Source organism: Microtus pennsylvanicus, chromosome 11 (assembly GCF_037038515.1).
Source record: "Microtus pennsylvanicus isolate mMicPen1 chromosome 11, mMicPen1.hap1, whole genome shotgun sequence".
In the NCBI taxonomy this organism is placed as follows: domain Eukaryota; kingdom Metazoa; phylum Chordata; class Mammalia; order Rodentia; family Cricetidae; genus Microtus; species Microtus pennsylvanicus.
In genome coordinates, this window is record NC_134589.1 from 78428108 (window position 1) to 78450380 (window position 22273).

At 37.2% G+C, this 22273-nt stretch overlaps 1 protein-coding gene across 1 annotated transcript; it reads left to right on the top strand.

The window, feature by feature from the left end:
- Positions 1-366: 366 nt before the first annotated feature.
- Gabra6 (gamma-aminobutyric acid type A receptor subunit alpha6) lies at positions 367-17295 on the top strand. The gene is made up of 9 exons (XM_075941303.1): positions 367-795; positions 995-1113; positions 1675-1742; positions 3684-3904; positions 3984-4066; positions 4353-4496; positions 4871-5023; positions 5867-6126; positions 15116-17295. The coding sequence occupies exons 1-9, from the start codon at positions 758-760 to the stop codon at positions 15389-15391; spliced, it is 1362 nt and encodes a 453-aa protein (XP_075797418.1). The 5' UTR covers positions 367-757; the 3' UTR covers positions 15392-17295.
- Positions 17296-22273: the final 4978 nt, after the last annotated feature.

Consider the following 22273-nt stretch of genomic DNA (forward strand, 5'->3'; position numbering starts at 1 on the left):
GCCTTGCATCATCCTCTAAAGATCAGATGGATCAGTGACATAGCTGTGAATGCTTAATCTATTACAATTTGTAAATTTTGGATAGGTTTTGTTGTCACTGTTTGTTTTTTGTTCTTTTTGTTTTTAACTATTAAAATAGCAAAAGGAGTTCTCTCACTATTAATTGGTTACCCATGGGACAATTTTTTAGAACAGGGATGTCTATAATCAGCAGAGTCAAAGAAAATCAAAAAGAGAATCCAGGAAATGCCCTACTATTTGAATTTTCTCTCAGAGCTATGTAGGAATCCTTCTGTGAACCATAGAAATAATAAATGCTGAGCCCATTGGAACATAATCTCAATCAGCAAGATGCCACTGCTTTCCAGATTTCCGCACAGGCTCTGCTAATTTCATGCCAAAACTAGCAATGAATTTCTTCCTTTTAATCTCCCCTAATGCCTTAGTTAATTATTGTCATTGTTCTGACTCCCCATTTCTCAACTGAACCAGTCCGAGGAGGCTGGATATCTGCAGGACTTAATCTAAGACCACAAACGACCCTACTCCATCTGAAAAGGCAAAAATAAGAAAAAAGAATAAAAGGAGTTACTAACAATTTCCTGGCAACCCTTTAATCTACTGGATTGCTGGACATAGACCGGGATGAGGGATATGAAGGGTCTGGAAGATTTCTCCAGTTGATTGTCACAGGAAAGCTGGCTGAGGGGAGGAGGAAGCAGGAAGACAATTACCTGGCATCTCAGGGAGCCTTAGAATGGTGGTGTTTCTCCCCTGGCTGTCCATTATTCTATGGTAAGAATTTTTTCTGATTTTCCTCCACTTTATCTTAGAGGAAAGGGAGAGCATATATGCACTAGGTGAATTTTAAAGTGCACAGTGAAAGTGAACAGGAGTGGTGTGTCTGGTATCTAGGATGGGGTAAACTAGCACGCATGAAACAATGGATTTTCTCTGAGGCCAAGTGTGAGAACTTTTGACTCTCCACCATCAGGCTAGAAAACGCAAAAGCCCAACTTGAAGATGAAGGCAATTTCTACTCGGAAAATGTCAGCCGGATTCTTGACAACTTGCTGGAAGGCTATGACAACCGCCTGCGACCAGGATTTGGAGGTAAGAGACTGCATTGCTTGAACTTTCATTCCATTCCACTTTTGTAACCCTTCTGAGACCCAGAGGATTCAGAAGGAAGGCAATGGTAGAGGGAGGGTACGAAGAGTTCATGTGTGGATTACTATCCCTTTCTCACTCCTTCCTCAGTCAGTGACCTTATGTAAGCTATTTGAATGCTATAATCCTCACTGTCCTAAACAGAGGTATTTGTGTGTGTGGACCTCATTGACTCACAGGGTTATGGAAAAGTAGAAAGAGTTTTTCCAGGTGTGCTACTTTTCTGGTTATTTGTCCTTTGAGAGCAATCAACACCGATTTTTTTATCATCATTAGTAGCAGTATTAACTATTAATAGGGCACACTGATTTTGACATCTTCCATCCCTTAAGACTTTCCTAATGTGAATGAAATGACTTTAAAATAATTGTAGATTTTCAAAGTTTAAAAACTGAAGGCTGTCCTTTAACTTTCACTTTCAGATATGTGAAAGGTTGTGTGGAGTCACTAAAGTCTAGTAACAGCACACATGTTAATAGCCCCAACCTTCTTGACTTTTGGTAGGTGCTGTCACAGAAGTCAAAACAGACATCTATGTGACCAGCTTTGGGCCTGTGTCAGATGTGGAGATGGTAAGTACATTGGGTACTCATATTTAGGAAGGAGAGCTCCAACTTAAGACTAATGATTATAGGTATTGTCATTCATCTCAGCACACACGGTGCGCATTTCCATTGGGAAGGCAAACAAGCTAGAGCAAATGATTGACTCTGCTTGGACTCTTGAAGATGAGTTAGTTTTTTATATTATAGTCTCTCTTCCATTCACTTATTATACAATGACTAGTCCTACAAAGAGAAGAGTTTCTCCATTTGGTCCTAGCAAAATCACTCTTGTTATTTTAAAACTTCTTGCCATGTAAGAGTAGACTGAAAATGAAGATGCCGAGGTACAAATATCATTTGTTATGTACCATCACCAGTGCATTTTATCCAAACAGTGAGAGAGTCACTTGGACAGGTTCATGCTTTCCACCTTGTCCATTGCGGATGCATCAGTGGGAGTTCTGGAAACTCTGTTCCAGGTACAGATGGCTGTAGGATTCGTAAGAGGGTATTTATGGAAAGTGGCAAGGAAAGCCCGGAGTTGTCTTTTGAACAAAGTGTATCATATACCTTCCTGGTTTTCAAATGGTATTTATTCTCACAAAGCTAAAATACAAGCAGCAAAACAGAAACTGTCATAAATGTCTTCAAAGAAGGATGCCATTATCTTTTCTTGGGAAAATTGTAATTATGTATAAAAGTTGCTGGTGACTTCTTGTCTTACTTTAGAACTGATATGAAAAGAATAAAGAAACATGAATAAAAAGCAAAGGAAAGGGGAACTAGATAGACAGGACAAAAGGGAGGATGGAAAAAAGAATGGGGGAGGAAGAGAAAAGGGGAGAAAAGAAGGAAGATACAGATGAGGGGCAAAGAGTGGGCAAGAGATCTTATCAAGAAATAAAATCATAAGACTTGAAAAAGGAGAGTCAGTACTGGATACTTGTTATTTTAGCATTTTTTTTCCTTCAAGTTCTGCTTAGTTTCCAAAAACAATTATAAACACTTGGAACTGCATCACTCTAGTCTGGGTTTACTTTACTTTCATTTTGTCCATGTGTCTCTTCTTAGAGTACTTTTGTGTATTAGAATCTTTATGTTGCATGGCTTGTGATTGTATAGATATATTCTGTATGGAAATTTGTTTATAAAATTTAATCACTATCTATAGAAATAAGCATTATAAAGTGGGAAGAAATTATTAGCAATACTTCAACATAGTAGTAAGGTATTTGTTGTTGACTTCTGTGATAGCCTCATAATTTTCTTTTCAAAATTAACATTATCCCTTAAAGCCATGGTTTAAAAATCAAAATTGTGGAATTTACATTAAATATTCTATTTTCTGTTTAAAATAATCTTGCTTTCATCTGCTTGTATATTCTCTGAGAACAACATCAGAAATCCATGGTATGCAGTCTTAATTTACTAATCAATGAAGGTTTGTATTGTTGGGATTGTACTGCACGGATGTATTATCCTCTGAACTGACCGTAAAGGTGAATGAGAGGCTGGAAGAATCACTAAACTAGCTTAAGGGAAGGTAGGACATCCAGCAAGAAACCTGAACCATAGATATTTTCATGTGTTTTTCTTTCAAGTTAAGAGGATTACAGAGAAAAGATTGAGGTTGAAAAGTTGGCTGACTGGGTAGGTATGGAGGAAAAATGTTGAGCAGATTCAGGATGGCGAAGGAGTTTGCCATATATCTGTTTTATAATATTACAGACCTTGTGAGTCTGAGAAAAATAAGGATTCACCCAATCTGTTTAGTATTAAAAACCCTTTACTGGGTATAATCAATATCATTGATTCTAGAAATCATTATAGACTACCAAATTATTCCGCTTCATTAAGAAATTATTGGTATATGCTTTCTTGAGTAAATTTAGAATTACATATAAATAATGAATAAACTATTTCACAAGACATGCTCCACTTTGTGTGAATATTTGTTTTTTCTCTTAGGAGTATACAATGGATGTTTTCTTCCGCCAGACTTGGACGGATGAGAGGTTGAAGTTTAGGGGTCCTGCTGAGATTCTGAGCTTAAATAACTTGATGGTCAGTAAGATCTGGACGCCTGACACTTTTTTCAGGAACGGGAAAAAGTCAATTGCTCACAACATGACCACCCCTAACAAGCTCTTCCGATTAATGCAGAACGGAACAATCCTGTACACCATGAGGTGAGTTATCCATTTATTTCTGCTGCCTTGAGGATGCATCCTCCACAGTAACCAGATGTACATATTTCAATGTCTCCAGGCTTACTATCAATGCTGATTGTCCCATGAGGCTGGTTAACTTCCCTATGGATGGACACGCTTGCCCACTCAAGTTTGGAAGCTGTAAGTTACACAAAGTTTCTGGAAGTCAAATAGATCACTAGAAATATGTATTTATTTGGCCTCAGCTGAAGACTAGGAAAAAGAAAAAAATATATTTAGGAAACTCTCAGTGTGAGTTCAGGAGTATGCTGTCTGTCAATATTAGAAGTTTCCGTTAATGAGATGTTTAAAAAAGCAACAAAATATGTTTCTTTCTCCATAGCTAATGCAGGTAATGTTTGTTTTTAACGAAACAAAGTTAACCAGCTATATTTAGTGTTTTGTGTCATTTGTTTAAAATATACAGATGCTTACCCAAAAAGTGAAATCATATACACATGGAAAAAAGGGCCGCTTTACTCGGTAGAAGTCCCAGAAGAATCCTCCAGCCTCCTCCAGTATGATTTGATTGGGCAAACAGTTTCTAGTGAGACAATTAAGTCTAACACAGGTAAGAATATTTTAAAAAATCATGTAATACAACTCCAGTGTATATTTTCAAAATGTCTAGTATTTTATCTCTTTAATATTAGATGTAACAGACTTAATTTATTATTTTGAAGTAATAGCTTCAAAATTGTTTGCACCTGGGTAAATAGGAATATTTGTGTAGTCTTGGAATGATTTTTCTTTGTGTGAATAAATGACATAAGGTTTAACAACAAACCGATATTTCTCTTTGCATCTGATCAAGTAGTATTTTTAAATCATGACCTCGCTTTATTTCTTTCAGACCATGTTAACTTAAACACTTGCGAGTTTTATATCCACGGCATTCATTTTTCTGTCGACAACAACCCTAGTAATGAGCGTGTCTTCCAACAGGTGAATACGTAATCATGACAGTCTACTTCCACTTACAAAGGAAGATGGGCTACTTCATGATCCAGATATACACTCCGTGCATCATGACGGTCATTCTCTCTCAGGTGTCCTTCTGGATTAATAAGGAGTCGGTCCCAGCAAGAACCGTCTTTGGTAGGCCTCACACTTTGCGCTCTATTTTCACTTCAATGCCTGTACTTTACTGGTGAATATTGACAACTGTGTGTTCTCTCAGTACACGGAAGAAACAGAGTCACATATGTCACAGAGACATGTGTCACATAAAATGACTCTTGTCTTTTTGTAAGTCGTGTGCCGAAGTAGCAAAATATTGTCCCTTCAGCAATTCTGGCTCTTTTCTACAACTAAAGTGTGTCTCAGTTAGCAGTGCTCAGCCTGAAGGAGAAGCCTGACCAGAAGGTGGTGGCACATGTTTTAATCCTAGTACTTGGGAGGTAGAGGATCTCTGTGAGTTTCAGGCCTGGTTTTTACAGTTTTACTGAGTTCCAAGACAGACAGAGATGTTACACAGAGAAAGCCAGTGAGAGAAAGAGAGAGAGAGAGAGAGAGAGAGAGAGAGAGAGAGAGAGAGAGAGAGAGAGAGAGAGAGAGAGAACCTAATGCATCTGGGAAAATTGGTTAATACTGTAAATCCACTCATATCTCACTTTCACTGGGATGAATAAAGTGAAGTTGCTAACTCGAAGATTCCAAAGTAACAGTGGTGCACGCTTTTTTAATCCCAGCACCCAGCACTCGGGAAGCAGAAGCAGGCAGAGCTCTGTGAGTTCTAGACCAGCCTGGTCTACAGTGCGAGTTCCAGGACAGGCTCCAAAGCTATGGAGAAACCGTGTCTGTCAAATACTTCTCCCCCTCTTAAAAAAAATCGCTAGGGGATGGCCAATGAGGGAGTCTTCTTACTAACCAGCCCTTATTTTGGATCTCGTTACGGGATTCCTGATGCCAAATACGGCTCTTCTTTTTTTCTCATTGCAGGAATCACCACTGTTTTAACCATGACCACCTTAAGCATCAGTGCCCGGCACTCCCTGCCCAAAGTGTCCTATGCAACCGCCATGGATTGGTTCATAGCCGTGTGTTTTGCTTTTGTCTTTTCTGCTCTCATTGAGTTCGCAGCTGTCAACTACTTCACCAATCTCCAGTCACAGAAGGCTGAAAGGAAGGCTCAGACTCCAGCTCCGCCCCCTGTGGCTATATCAAAAGCCACTGAACCACGGGAAGCTGAGATTGTCGTGGTAATTGTTCCCTCTTCTTCTACTGTTAGCCAGCAGATAGAGGAAGCGAGTTCAATCAGTGACAGCATACAAACTGTCCGAAACAGGATTTGTTGAACATAAATTATATAACCAGAGTTGCTCCCCTCTTCCCAGGGTGAAGCTGAAGAAAAGCCTCCGTTGATCTTTGCTCTAAAGTTTTGATATTCTTTCATCATCCTTACTTGTGCTGGCAGACTCTAGGCTCTCAAAGGAGACTAGAAAATTCTGCTTAGCTTTTAGAAGTTTCCTTTGAACAGGCTCCCTTATAGTGACTAGGGAAAATAAAGTTTTGCTTTTTTTTTTTTTTTATAAAAAAAGGTTCTAATGAGGCTCCCAGAGTCTGAAGGAAATAAGACAACTCCTGCAGCATGAGTGGCTTTGTGAGTAAATCTATAGACCACGTTATTTTGTCAGGGGAGAAGGTAAATAGTGAATATAGGCTCTCTGAATGGATGTATGACCCATATATCTGATTTCCATGATCACATTTTCATGAGTGTATCAAGTACATGCGTGTCAGTGAGCTCGTGTTCAAAGGCTTATTATTTACTGAGAAATGTTCATAAACTTTCTTTAAATGTGATATATGCAAGCCTTTGTCTCTAAAGTTTATTGGAATCAGAGAAAAACGATATATCCCTATTTAAAGGGTCATAAACATACTTCCCAAATTTATTCTCATTTGTGAATAAGTTTTTACCCTCTTTTTAAAATAGATTAGAAAATTGATTGACAAGCATACATTTTTTCTTTTAATACAAATCTCGGAGAGCAGTCCTTGGCTAAGAAGTATCCTATTATGTAAATTTGAGTAATACAAATATTCTGAACAAATAATCATTATTGTTTAAATCTACTGAACATTTTCTAACCAAAAACCATATGTAATGTGGTAATGCTCTCATTTAGTGGAGATATGTAAAAGCTTTTTATTTACTAATATGAATCTATATTGGGAAAAAAGAATGAAAGAAAAGAATGCAAAGAGATTAAAAGGAGAAGATGCTATCTATTGGTCCATTCTAAATTTCCTGCTTTTATAAATAGGAAATTCCTATCTCAGAAGCCATAGCTGAGCAGGCATTCTTAAGTATCATGGTGTTTGCCAGATATATGACCTGGTGGAAAAAAATCAAGAATTGATTGTAGAATTTCTGTTGTCTACAATATTAGAGTCTAAGGCCATTCCTCTCTAACAATGTCCGAAGGAAACGAAGGTACCTGAGCATGTACTATTGGATAAAACTAATTTTAGAACATAGATGACAGAATTCTCCAAAGTCCTCTTTTGACCTGGTGCTATTTTCTGTGTATAATTATATGTAGAGAGAAAATATATTAATGCAGATATACTAGGAAAGTATTTATAACAAAAATATGCTTTAGGCTTAGTCTGACATGCATGCAAAACATTTTTCAGGCAAGTTAAGTTTTAATTGTTTAAAAACATATTTTACTTGGGAAAAATGAATTCTATTATATGCATACACATATAATCTACATCACCTAAAATTTATATTTGAATTTAGCATATATCTTTAAAGAATTATTTATCAGAATTCAAAACTGTTTAAAAGGGGGTCATTGGAAAGGAGGAAGCTGAATTAATACACAGTGTGGAGCTTACATCTAGTCTTTTCAGATAAAGTGGAACAAAGCTTGGTCATTTTCCTGAGTCATTTACTCAGCTTCCATCTTGCTAAGTTTTTTTTTTTCTCAAGAGAAGATAGTAAAGTATAAGTTTGAGAAATAGAACAGGAAAGAAAGTTAAACTAATCAAAAATAGGATAAATAAAAAGCAATTGAAATTATTTTTTAATATACTCATCAATTTAATGCTGGATTAAATTGGGGGAAAATGCCAAATCCTTTTTATTTTTACAATATACACTAAAAGAGGCAGGGCGCATAATTTCAAATCTTTGGAGAAGACTTAGAGCTATCAATAACTTAGGCCATTATTTTAAAGGTATAAGCAATTAAATGGTAGAATGTCAGATCCCAGGTATTCATATATAAACTGTCTTCTGTAACGCTAAAACAGTAGCATGATGAGTTGGTCCTATTAAAAAATGCATTCAAATACCCTCAGAAAAATTTCTATAGCAGCTTCCATTTGTCCTTATGAAAAGTTCTATTTTCCTGAAGCTTGCACTACTTAAAATATTTGAAAATAACAAATAGGATATATTTTTTTGTTTCTGAAAGGCTAAAGTGTAAAAATAAAAAAACAAAACTAACCAAACCAAAAATATACACTCTAAAGGTATCAAAAATAAATACATATGATTATGTAGAACATTTATATTTCATTTGTTCATGGTGAAACTCAGCAAGTGGCTTTATAGACTTGAGAAGAACAAACACAAATTGCACATTGGCTATTTATGTTATACAATGGCTTATTATGATTGCAAGGTCAGTTTATTTTTTCCCAAATACCATGACATTTAAAAATGCCTATTCAGTTATAACCAGCACCTTATTTTAAAGAGCTGGCCATTGAAACTTCGGATTACTCTGGTGAAGTTGAAATGCAGTAATTGGCTTGCTTCCTTCTTACTTTAAAGGTCTAGGGCCTCTTTGTCATGGTCTTGAGTATGAACACTCTCTATACCCACCACTTGTTCCTTCTAATAGCACATTTCCCGATATGGCATGTGTTCCTTATAAGAGATGTGACAGTTCTTGTGAATCTGCATGGAAAATCTGCATATAAAATTGACGGAAATTTCATTAGCAAGGGCATACAGTAACTGTATATTAATTGCTTCTTTATGCATTTTTTCACCCATCTGATGAAGGACTTTGGTAAAATTTTCTTACCTTGAGGATATGTAAAGTTTTTTATACAGAATATGGGGTGTCATCATAAGGTCTTTCCTTGAACGGAGCCTCTTGTGCAGCAAGAAGAGAGAGCCAATGGGAGAAATGAGTCCATGAGCATTTGTGATAAAGGCTGTAGCTAGAGATAAAGGGCCGCCTGAAAATATCTGTGTGAAAATGTCTAACTCATTTTGGAGGAGTGTGCATTTTTAGAGGAGTGATTTTAATGATGAAAAGAGAAAGATGATCTTGGCAAGGGTAAAAGCCCTAAGATAATTGCTAGGAACCTGGACACAGAGAGGAATATAAAACTATTCTTTCTGCCTTCCCTATCAAGGTGAAGGTAAATGCCATGCCCTGAACAAGCTATAGCCAACTATACCCAGAGAGGTGAAGAACGGAATGCCAAAAGTTCCTTCTGCTGTTCCAAATTTCCCTAAGATTTCTTTGAATTACAGCGCTACTTCCCAGAAATAAGGGTTGAATTAAGATTACAAGATCTCGACTCTAAGAAGCAGAAAGCCCTAGGTTTCCCTCCTCCATGATTGTTCCATCCTATAAATTATGGGGAGACAGCAGTGGATTAGGTGAAATGTCATTTGTTAACATTTTGCCACACAGTTTATCAAATCCCCACCCAGTTTTTCAGTCTGTACCATTCAAACACCAGCCTAGATTCCTTAAGACACTGGTGCACCAGATGGATGCCAACAGAGATTTCTCAGAGGACCTTCTGGAATCCTCCATGATATCAATAATACTTGGTCCAACACAAACTTTAAAAAAAATTATCAGTACAGTTCTAATTTTGCCATAATATTAACATAATGTTCTTGAGCACAGTTTATAAATACTGTTTGTTTAGTGTTTTGTTTGTTTGTTTTTGTTTTTTTAATTTTGTCTTATTTTGATGAATTCATTGACCAGTTCTATAAATAATTGTTTTATGCATTGAGGAATGGGACCTGATTAGATTATTTCTATTAAGAGATGTATTTGGGGCTTTGAGAGATCGCTCATTGGTTAAGAGTACTAGGTGCTCTTGCCGAGGATCCAGGCTCAGTTCCCAGCACTGACATGGTGGCTCATAAACTACCTGTTATTCCAGTTCCAGGGGAATCAGTATTGTTTTCTGACCTCCTCAGCTATTAGGCACAGCATGCACATGGTGCCCAGACACCTGTGCAGGCAGGAAACTCATAGAAATAAAATAAAAATTCAAAAATAAAAATATTTCTAAGAGATTACATATTTTGGCCACCTTATTTAAAATACTAGGCTAAAATAAATTATTTCCTTAATGCCTTATCCCTCCACCAAATAACTGAGTATGATCTTGAATGCTCTAACTAAGGCACCTTTGCAATATAATGTTACTTAAAACAAAGAGGTGGGCTAAAAATACCCAGAGCAGGACGGCACTCAGCAGCAGGGGAGCCCAGGAAAATTTCAAAACCACAGGTGTTCCACTCAAAACCCTGACAGCCCCAAGCTGAGCTCTCATCTGGACTCTGACAAAAGCCTATTTTACCATCAACCTGAGCTCCCTTACAATAGAGCAGGTGGGGTCTGACGCTAACCTGTAGCTTAAAGGGTTTGCAAAAATTGCTCTCTTTTCATTTCAGAAATGTAATGATTTTTTTCTCCTAAATTGGCACCTACTATCTTCTGGCTGCCAATTTTTAACTGCCAATCCAGTGTACAATATTAAATACAGAGCTCCTGCATTTTCTTTAGAATATTGCATTTGCTTCTACGAGAATCCCCACACCACCCCTCCCTCCACCATCTCCCATTCGTTACCCCCTCTCCAGTCACTGCTGGGCAGGGAACAAGCAGGATTCTAAAACGGCTATTCTCAAACTATTCTCCTAGTAGGCATTTGACAGTATCTACATAGTGTAACAAGTTGGGGTGAGTATGCTATTAGTACCTCGTAAAAAAGAGGTCTTGATAGTGACCAATAATATGGATGACAGTCTTCATCCAGAAAATATTACCCAACCTAACATGTTCGTATTTCAGAGTCTGAGAAACCCTGAGTAATGCTGGCAGGATGCACAGGGTAAAAACTACTAAAAGTGAAATTTCTAGCACCTGAAAAGGGTCTAAGTGAATTTCTTTATTATATTTTATTTTTTAAGTATAAAATGAGTTTAATATGACATTAAAGGTATTTTCAATGATGAAATAAAATTATTCATGTCAGTTTCCTCATAGTGCTCATCAATTCCTGGAAAATATTTACATTTTTATTCATATGTTGATTAAACATTAAGTTTTGAAAATGTACTATGTTCCATGTACTGGATAGGCACTCTTTTTTGTTGTTCTTTTGTTTTATAAGACAGGGTTTCCGTCTAACAGTCCTGGCTAATCTGGAACTCACTCTATAGATTAGGCTCCATGAACTCCCAGAGATCCGCCTACCATTGCCTTCTAAGTGCTGGGATTAAAGGTGTGTGCCACTACCACCTTGCTGGCAAGGCACACTTGCTTGAACATAATGTGCCATGTTTCATTAAGATATCATGGCATGAAAGAAGATGAGACTAAATAGAAGTAGTTAATTCTAGAAAAAACAAAAACAAAAAACTACAGGAACTCTAAAGAGTCCAGAAAAGTGTGTGAAGGTGTTATCATCATTGGTGATGGCAGTGATGTATGAACTTTCCATCATATTTAAATGCATGGCAACAGGGGAACATAATTCCCAGCAAAAAGGAAATTTAGTTCAAGAAAATGCTAAGAATGAGCAGCAGACACATACTGCAGATAATTGGAAAGATAGAGCTAAGATTTGCTAAGCAAATATTTGTAAGCAACCACAGAATATATTTTGTCCAAGTTCATATAAAAGAAGAAAATATGCATGAGGAGAGGTGTAATAATACCTACATTGAAGATGAAAACTGAGGCTTCGTTAGAGTTGGAGCCTTCGATATTGATGGTGCAGCTAAGCCATATCACAAGTAAGTAGAAGATGTGGGATTGTAACATGGGGTTTAGGCTCCTGTCTCATCTCCTCAGATGTTCCACAGAGCTTGGTGCAGAAGTGATGAATGGGCTCCTAGTCCCAGGCTAATGTTATTTTACTAGTGCTCAATCATAGTTGTTATCTCTCAACTAAGGTCACTGGACAATGTCTGACAATTCGGAGATGATAAGATATTCAGAAAGAGCTTTTCTACTCCAAGTCATTAAAGATGATGGGAGGAAAAGGAATTTTATTGTATATTATATTTTACAGTCATATTTTCAGTCTCAATGAATGAGACAGATCTGACCTCCTTCTGCCTGAAATAGAAAGAAAGGCAAGTTTCAGGCAGGTAATATGTGATGTTCAGATGAGTCTGGAAAGAAAGTCTCTGAGGATTTGCCCTTCTCCACTCCATCATGATCTTAGAAATTTTACTAGGGCAAAGGACTTTAGTGTTTACATGTACGGAAGGAGAATGGCTTTTATGAATCTATGGATATTTTTTGAGAATGAAATGGTGACATTTTATGCTGTCAGGTAAATGATAATTTAATAACATTTTAATGTGCAAAATAAAATTAGCTAATCAAGTGGGAGACTGAGAAACATGGTATAAAACACTAAGGAAACAGTGCCAATTTTATCCCGTAAGATCTAGTGCATGACATATGAAGATAAAAATATTGTGGCTCTGGTATAAAGCGCAGTCTAATAACCATAGGGATTTAGTTCTCAGTATTACTTAGTTTTAATAGATAATGCCACTCTTTTATGGCAAGAATCAGAAAGTAGGTCTTTACCTATTTTACATTCTCTTTTCCTTGTTTAATTTTGTAAATTAATAAAAAAGACTTATTTAATTCTGTAAAAATGCCAACCTTAGTACCAGGCAAATAGATAAGGCAATCTTCATATGGAAATCACTGTAATTATATAAAATCAGATTCACTTTTTTATTTTTATGAAGAAACAGATATTTCCGTGGCTTCTAAAAATCATAGTGGGCTTTGATTCTTTAAAATGACAGCTGTTATTAAGAGAATCAGAAACTTCCATGGTGAGTCAAACAATGAAGATGAGAATAAAGAGAAAAATCAAATTAAATCAAAAAGATTCTTTAAGTTGATGTTCCTGTAGCCCAAATGTCATCACACCAGCAGGCCACTGTTGTCTTGTGAATAAGCCAACACAGGAGAGGTGGCTGTCTCATTCCTTGGCTGCAGGGTTTTTGGCATTAGCTACAGGGGTCTGCCCATGAAGAACATAGTATGCCATTCTGCTAAGTAGTGATTTTTGTTGCCAGGGAGGAAACAAGGCCATTTTACAAGATTGAGGGGGAATGTTAAGCAAGTATTTGAAGGTAAAGAGCCAGTAAAACAACTTAGCCCCAATGAAAGGGATTGTTATAATATGTAGACAGGGAACAGCAAGAAACAACAGAAACATGCCCGGATTCCAACATGGAAGGATTTAACATCAGACAGAGCCAAAGTCTTTGAACTAGGCTCAATAGTTTAGAACAGAGATAAAAATGGGTTGCTATGACACAGCATGAAATTGGAGCTTTAGTAGAAGTACAATCATAAACAGCATGCCCCCACTTTTTTGATCTCCACTTTCACAAATGTTTATTGATACACTTAATATCTCATTTAAAACTCACATGTCTTATGGTTTTAGTAGGAATGGAAACTCAGGAATAGAGAACATGGGACAGCATTCAGGTTAGTGTGTGAATCATTTGGGATTATTTCAAAGGAAGAGAGACCAGTCAAGGAGAGTTCATTGGGACAGTGAAGGCTTTCTGTGTCCAACTACTAGGCTTAAAGACACCACACACACACACACACACACACACACACACACACACACACACACACGATAAAAACATTCTCCCACTTGATTTAAAGTTTTTAAGCATTGGCCTTTGATATATATTGGTTTGAGGGACATTGGCTAATTCTTCTTCTCTTAAATTTCATCTGGTTCAGAGTCTTAAGTGTGAGAATATGAAGATTTAGGCTAGAACTTTTTAGAAGGCTGTTAACAGTGAACAAACTAAGATTTTCTTGTGGTAATTGTCCACATATTTTAAATGGAATGCACCCCCCAGACACATGCATACATGTATGTATGAGCATGCATGTGCGTGCACACACACACACACACACACGAGAGAGAGAGAGACAAGAGAGAGACACAGAGAGAAGAGACTTAACTATATACATTTATTAGCTTAGAGGTGATGTGGGATTAATGTGGTTTTATTACCATTGGTCAATAAAGAAGCTACTTTGGCCAATGACAGGACAGAAAATAACTAGGTGGAAAAACTAAACTGAATGCAGGGAGAAAGAAGGCAGAGTCAGGCAGATGCCATGTAGCCACACAAGAAGCAAAATGTGAGGTAACAAACCACAAGCCTTGTGGTAAAATATAAAATAATAAAAATGGGTTAATTTAATATGGAAGACCTAGCTAGGGATATGCCTGAGCTATTGACCAAACAGTATTGCAATTAATATTATTTCTGTGTATTTGGTTCCAGGTAGCCAGGAAAAGAAAGCACAGTCTATTTTTATATAGAGGCTTAAATATAATTTTGTGATTTGTACCAACTTTTCTTAATTGCATAATTCTCTATACAATAGCTCAAGCATACTTTTAATGTTTGGCATTTAATGTTGACATATTCAATTTTAGGATGTCAGATTGAAGCAAACTACTGTTTCTGATGTAGGACGGAGGGCAGTGGTAGAATACTTGCCTGGAACATATGAGATCTTGAGTATAATTCCCAGACAGCTCAAAACTGAAAAAGAAAATTGTAGCCACCTTCAGTTTTTGCTTGAGGGCCTGATGTATTGCTTAGTGGTAGAGACATAGGCCACATGCACAAAGCCATGCATTTAAACTCTAGCACCAGAAACACACACACACACACACACACACACACACACACACACACACACACATTCAGTAAAAGCTTTGTATGTAAGTGCTATAACTCTTAGAAAAATGATAATATAACATGCTCTTACAAATTTGCTCATACTTTACCACACATAGTTAATATATGTGTGAGTGGTGAGAGTCATGGCTGTCTAAACAAGGGACTTCTGCTTTTTTGTTATGTTGACAATCTTTATTTTTCTTCCTCAGTATTCTGACTCCAAATACCACCTGAAGAAGAGGATCAGCTCCCTGACTTTGCCGATCGTTCCATCTTCCGAGAGCAGCAAAGTCTTCAGTAGAACACCCATCTTACAATCAACGCCTGTCACTCCCCCTCCACGCTTACCAGCTGTTGGGGGCTCTAGCAAAATAGACCAGTATTCTCGAATCCTCTTCCCAGTAGCATTTGCAGGATTCAACCTTGTGTACTGGATAGTTTACCTTTCCAAAGACACAATGGAAGTGAGCAGTAGTGTTGAATAGTTTGTAGCCAGGACAACCTGGATGCTGCAGTTTCTCATTTTCCTCACTGACAGCAAAACAAATTATTGAGATTTGTATAGATAGTCTCCTTTCAGATATGAAGTGAAAGCTGAATACCTGTAATTCATAATGTGGAATAAGCATGTATGGGCCCAAAACAATGATGTTACTCTTCAAAATTGAATTAGAAGGCTACTGAAAATATGGCTTTTCTATACAATAAAATAATTAATAATAATGATGTATACAGATAAGGTAGATTCAGGGTGAGTTTGCCAGCCTTTATTGTCATTGGTCAATATTTTTAATTGTCATTCTGAATAACATTTTCCACAAGGCAGACAAACTCAAACATGCTAAAGCTTGCCTTAAATTTGTTTATTTTGGCTTAGTTTCTAGTCTAAATATTTATTGGTACATTTACTCAGCATGCTGGAGGCTTTTATGGTTTTACAAGAACTTTCAGTGGCATTGGACAGCTTATATTGAGTTAGGCAGTTCTTTTTAACCTTGCTGTGTTCTGTTACCTCAATAAAATGTGGCATTATATACATATAAATAATACATAGTTTATAAATTATGTATGCATATGTACATAGCTTTAGTTTTGTTGCAATACTGTTCCTACTTCCCACTGAATTCACCTTTAAAATAATATGTTTGCTACAACACCAGGAGGTTTTAGGAAGGTCACTTTGTGTATTATGACTGTATATTCTGATATGGTTACCACTCACTCATATGTTCCACTTTCCTAAATATAATACTAAATAAAATTATAACAAGCCTGCATCTTTGGTTCTGATTCATAAAGTTGGAGAGACAAGTTTTCATAGGTACTGAGACACAAACTGGCTTTTTCTTGCCCAGTGTGTGTAACACCTGTTCTGAGATACAGGCACTATGAGACAGCCAGGCTCAGTGAGCAGCTGAGAAGCCTTGAGTCATAGTCAAACAGTTACTGCTTCCTTTTGCTTCTTCATAATCAACAGTAAAATCTAGATGGGCTGTCTCTTCTCTCTTTCCCCCAGTTCTTGATGATCCTTCTTTGTTTCTCTTACATAAAATTACTCTAAGGAAAGAGAAATCAGGGGTAAGAGGGTGCACGCGATGCAGTCTTTTCAAACGGACTGAATCTCAGAACCCATCCACCTACCTAAAGAATACTTTGGTTATAATATCTTGTCATTTTTCATGAAAAACACCCACTACAAATAAACAATTTCAATTTTCTTTTTGAATTTTCAAGACAGGGTTTGTCTGTAGCTTTTGGGTTCCTGTCCTGGAACTAGCTCTTGTAGACCAGGTTGGCCGCAAACTCACAGAGATCCGCCTGCCTCTGCCTCCCGAGTGCTGGGATTAAAGGGGTGCACCACTACCGCCAGGCTACAACAATTTCAATTTTAATTGAAATATATGGCTACTAAGGATAAAAAGAGCTATCTCTATCCAACTTACTTATTGTTTTATTTCTTTTTTAGCAATACTGCACTTTTCATTGTTTTTAATTGAGCTATATATTTTTATCTGCTGCCCTCCCTTCTTCCCCTCTCTTCTGATCCTCATGCTTCCAATTTACTCAGGAGATATTGTCTTTTTCTACTTCCGATGTTATCTACATCTTATCTAGATCTATGTATGTCTCTCTTAGTTGTTTCTTAGTTGTATATCTCTTTTTGTTGTCTAGTTTTTCTGGGCTGTGATTTGTCGGTTGTTTTTTCTTTGTTGTATGTCTAAAAACCACTTATGAGTGAGTATATATTATATATGTTTTTTGAGACAGGGTTTTTCTGTAGCTTTTGAGCCTGTCCAGGCATTAGCTATTGTAGACCAAGCTGACTTTAAACACACAGAGATCTTGCTCTTCCTCCCAAGTGCTGAGATTAAAGGTGTGTGCCACCGTTGACTGGCCTTATTGTTTTGTTTCTTAATCAAGTATATTTAAATTCTTGTGGACTATTTCTATTTTCATTTATAGAATAGAACAACTGAAGTAGATCCTTCCAATGATCTCTCTGTACTGAAAGAAAAATATGCTATTTATTTTATATACACAAAATGGAACAATTACACAGGGTCCATATCTCCTTTAGGGAGAATATTAAGTAATTAAAAGCCAGTTGGTTTCCATCATCAGCTAAGCTAGGCAATATTGAGTTTTCATTTTAATTATGTCAAACATATTCTGCTATTTTCTCCATTTAAAGATAAAAAATAACAACAACAACAACTACAAAAAAAAAACACCTAGATGCCAAGAATTCTAAAGCGAGTAAAGAAAGGTGCATAGGAGAGGATTGGAGGGAGGGAGGGGAGGGGTGCATTCCCTCTTGTAATTATAGTTTAATTTATATATTAGAAAAATAAACCAAGGTACCCCAGAGCATGAAAAAAACTGTTTAAAATCAACTCTCTGAATGTGCTACAGCTGGTAATCATACCTTGGCACAGGTATTATATCATAGCTCATTCACTAACCTTAATCACACCTGTCCCTGTCTAATGAATCATGATTCCTAATCCCCTTTCTTCAGTGCCCTCTTATGCCATGTTTCATTTTCCATAATTGTTCTTCTGGCATCTCACATCTTGCATATCATTTCCCATTTTCATTCTGAATCTTATCATAATGAGCATTGCTCTCTCTTTGCAGTAGAAACACAGAAACATGTAAGGACTAAAGATCCTTCTCTAATAAAAGCTATTGAAAAAAATCACTCCATCAAAGTATAAAACTTCCAGTTTAGAACTGTAGGGAATGCTATCACTCAGCGTATGCCCTGGGATGGTAATCGAGACTGCTTGAAAAGAAAAGTTTCCCCAGTCAAATAATTTGGAGAAGAGATGCTGAGTCAATATTAAAACAGGTTTCTCTTCTGCTAGACTTCCCGCAGCCTTTATTGCCCTCATGTGTGCCAAGCTGCTAATAGTTTGCTGTGGGAAGATCCCATTTCCTACCTCCTTATGACTGCGAACTTCACTTTGTAAAAGAAAATCTTAGCACTAGCATTCCCTAGGAAACAATATGGGAAACACCATTTAGGTACCATTTACATGATTCCCTCTATTAGTCCCCAATTAAGCGGACATGGAATTGAGTGTGCGGATGGGGACTCTTGTTCTCACAGCTATTAAAAGCCATATTATGACTGTAAAATAGAAATCAAGCTATGTTTTCCAGTAGAGAGGATTTAAAGTGTAAATGTCTGCTAAGCCACAGAGAGATGTGAACTCTAGGAAGCAGATAATATTAAGGAATGGAGAGGTTTATAGAATCTACAAGTAAAGGAAAGAGGACATAGAGCAGGACTCTACCATCTGAATAGAGGACAGCAGCAAGGTTGTTAAAAAAAAAATCTAAGCGCTTTGTGAAGAAAGCTTCTGGACTGGGAACCATTCTTTCTAAGTTGATCATCGGTTGGTCCTGTAGCTCAGCTCACTGGGTTCCCAGAGCTCAAGCTCGGCCCTGAGTGGATTGAAAAAAAAGCTCCTGCACATGGGGACCACATCTTAAGGATGTATTGCTTGTTTGAAACTAACATGCTTAGACGGCATAAAGTTTGCTGATTCTGGGATTATATGATCTGGAGATGGGAAAGAATTGCATCTCAAAATAAAATGAGCACTGAAGGACAAAGTGAGTCAACAAAAGAGAACAGATTTTTTTTCCTATACTCTTGCTTTCCTCCATCCATTGATGGACAAAAGAAGAAAATTACAGCTTCAACTCATGCATCAGAAAGTGGGGAATGAAAGGTTAGATACTGAGCCAACAAATATTTGTTTAATTTAGTATATTAATAATATATACATATTTTGTGCATGTTTATTCTGCTTTGCAATAATAAGATGCAATTATGCTTAATACAAGCAACGTGCAAAACCATATAAGTTTTCAAAAGAGCATACACAAAATCCTGAAAGTCATGTGTGTGTGCGTGTGTGTGAGTCTGAATGCAAACGCACATATGCCTTGCTCTGGGTGCGGAGGCCAGAGAATGAGCAAAAATGTTTGAGACAGGGCTTCTTTGGTATTTGCTGTTGTATATGTCAGATTATCTGGCCATGAGCTTCTATTCTTTGGAAGCCCTAGCATGGCAGCTGTGCATTTTGTTATCCAATTTTCTCGGGTTTTGAGAGTTTGAACCCAGGTCCTTATGCTTACACAGCAAGTGCTCTACCTACTGAGCCATCCTCAGACATTTTCATCTGTTTTTACATAACATTCACAGTATGTATTTCTGACTACTAATAATTACTCTTCTAATAAAATGATAATCTCACCTCAATACTATTTTGAAATAAATCCATTGTGAGATTATTTGTTATGGAAAAAGCACATATATTAAAATAAATAAAAAGGTAGAAGAGCCACCAAAACATTATTTCCTATAAACTTACCATATTTCTATAGGTATATATATATATATATATATATATATATATATATATATATATATATAATTGACAGAGGTTTTTCTGCCCACTCTCTCAGCCATCCAGTCCCAAAGAAATACACAGAGGTCTACATTAATTATAAACTCGTTGGCCTATGAGTTCAGGCTTCTTATTAACTCCTATAACTTATATTAACCCATAATTTTTACTGTGTTAGCCCCCTAGCTTGGAACTCTTTATCAATGAGGCATTCCCATCTTGCTTCCTCTGTGTCTGCAGACTGAGCCTTTCCTCTTCCCAGAATTCTCCTGTTCTGGTTTCCCTGCCCATACTTCCTGCCTGGCTACTGGCTAATCAGCATTTAATTAAACTAATGCAATGGACAAATCTTTACAGGGTACAAGACTATTGTCCCACAGCATATATACCTATATCTATATCTATATCTATATCATCTAATAACAAGGAACAAAATATGCATGGCTACTACATTCTCCATTTCTGTAATATTTGTTATTATAACCCATATTTGGCATTAATAACTGCTCTTCTGTTAGTCTTTTCTCTCAGTCAGCATTTTATTTGTTTTATTTGGTTTTTTTTTTTTACCCAGAAAAATCAATGAAAGGTGCTGATGGAGGAATAAGACAACATCATCACTCTCAGAAAGACTCCTTAAGGTCTCAGAAAGCCTTGCAGTTCTGAGATTCCCAACGTTACCTGAGACCACTCACTGTCCAAAAGGTCATCTGGCATATTTCTTCTAGGCAAAATAACAAGTATAAGAGTTTGGTATAGGAGATACACAAGTATCCCCGGATACTTCATTACTATAGAGATCATTTTCACTGACTGAGATGAGGGTTCTTGTTGTGAATTAGCCATGCCATTTCCCCCATTCATAATGCAGTATTCCATGGACATGACCAAATAGAACCTAACATCTTTTAGAAGCAAATGCAGTTCAGATAGAAACTAGCAATTATTTTTAAGGATAGGACACAAAAAAAGGCATTTTATATTATCTTCTTGGGATATGATCCCCAATGAATTGGAGTCCAGAACTTCAAGAAGGAACCAATCCTAAGCAGGATGAGGCTAATGTGGGAAGATAATATGGACCTAAAACCTGACCTAACTGCCGTTGCCAGGCAGGAGTGTCATTACACGGAAAGGTTTAATGCCAGAACAGTCTTAGGGTATAAGGTGAATATTGCTTCTTCCTTTTTCTCTTATCTATACATTATATACTGAAGCATATTATGATAAACAGGACGAAGTATCTAAAGAGGATACTGTTCATTTCAATCATAGTATGATGGAGGAAGGTCATTGGTTAAATAAACTGCCTTGGCCCTGATAGGTTAAAACATAGGTGGATGGAGTAAACAGAACAGAATGCTGGGAAGAAGCGGAAGTGAGCTCAGACTCGACAGCTCTGCTCTCTGGAGCAGAGACGCCATGCTCCCTTCTCCAGGGCAGACACGATAGCTTTGCTCTCTGAGGCAGACGCATGAAGCTCCGGCCCAGGATGGATGTAGGCTAGAATCTTTCCCGGTAAGACTGATGCTACACAGATTATTAGAAATGGGCTAGTTCAGGTGCAAGAGTTAGCTGAAAAGAGGATAGATATAATGGGCCAAGCAGTGTTTAAAAGAATACAATTTGTGTGTTGTTATTTCGGGACATAAGCTAGCCAGGCAGCCGGGGTGCTGGGGACGCAGCCCCGCCGCTCCTATTACAACATTAGTATTTTGAATTAATGTACAAAAAGGGAGGTGGATTTCTAAGTGGAAAAAAAGTAACATGCATACAGAGATGTCAATTCTGCATATTTTATACCATTTAAAATGCTGTTTGAACAGTTGTACCATGCAGTAAAGGGCATTTTGTCATAAAGTACTTATTGATAAATTCCATTTACATATATTATATAAATGAATTTATATGTGCAAACTGTTCATCTTCTTATATAGTAGTCTTAATCACCAATTCACAATTGATAAGACTATGGTTAAAGACATCACTGTAAAACAGTCCAACCACTGTGGTAATCAATGTAGAAGTCCTTAGAAATTAAATGCAGAGTTATCATATGACCCAGTCATAATACATTTTGGTATATACCGAAAAGACTGGAAGCAAGCACACTAACAGTGACACAAGCATTCTCATGTTTTTGTAACATCCATACTATTTGAAAAGGCTGGAGTGGGGCAGCAGAGCAGAGCCTTAACAGAGACCAGACCTTAGTTTCACTTCACTAGAATGGGTCAGAGCTGAGCAGCAAGTCTCATGAAAACTACAACTTATGGGTGACCATCAGTAAGCACTTCCACAAGCCCTTCTGCTGGATCAGTAGGCCCCCAAAGACCTTTTAACTCAGCAGATGCTCCCAGACCTCTGCAGGCTAACAATAGCTTTCCCTACCCTATTGCTGCAAGGTCCCTAACCCCTAGGGCATTCCACCAATCAGCCCCCATA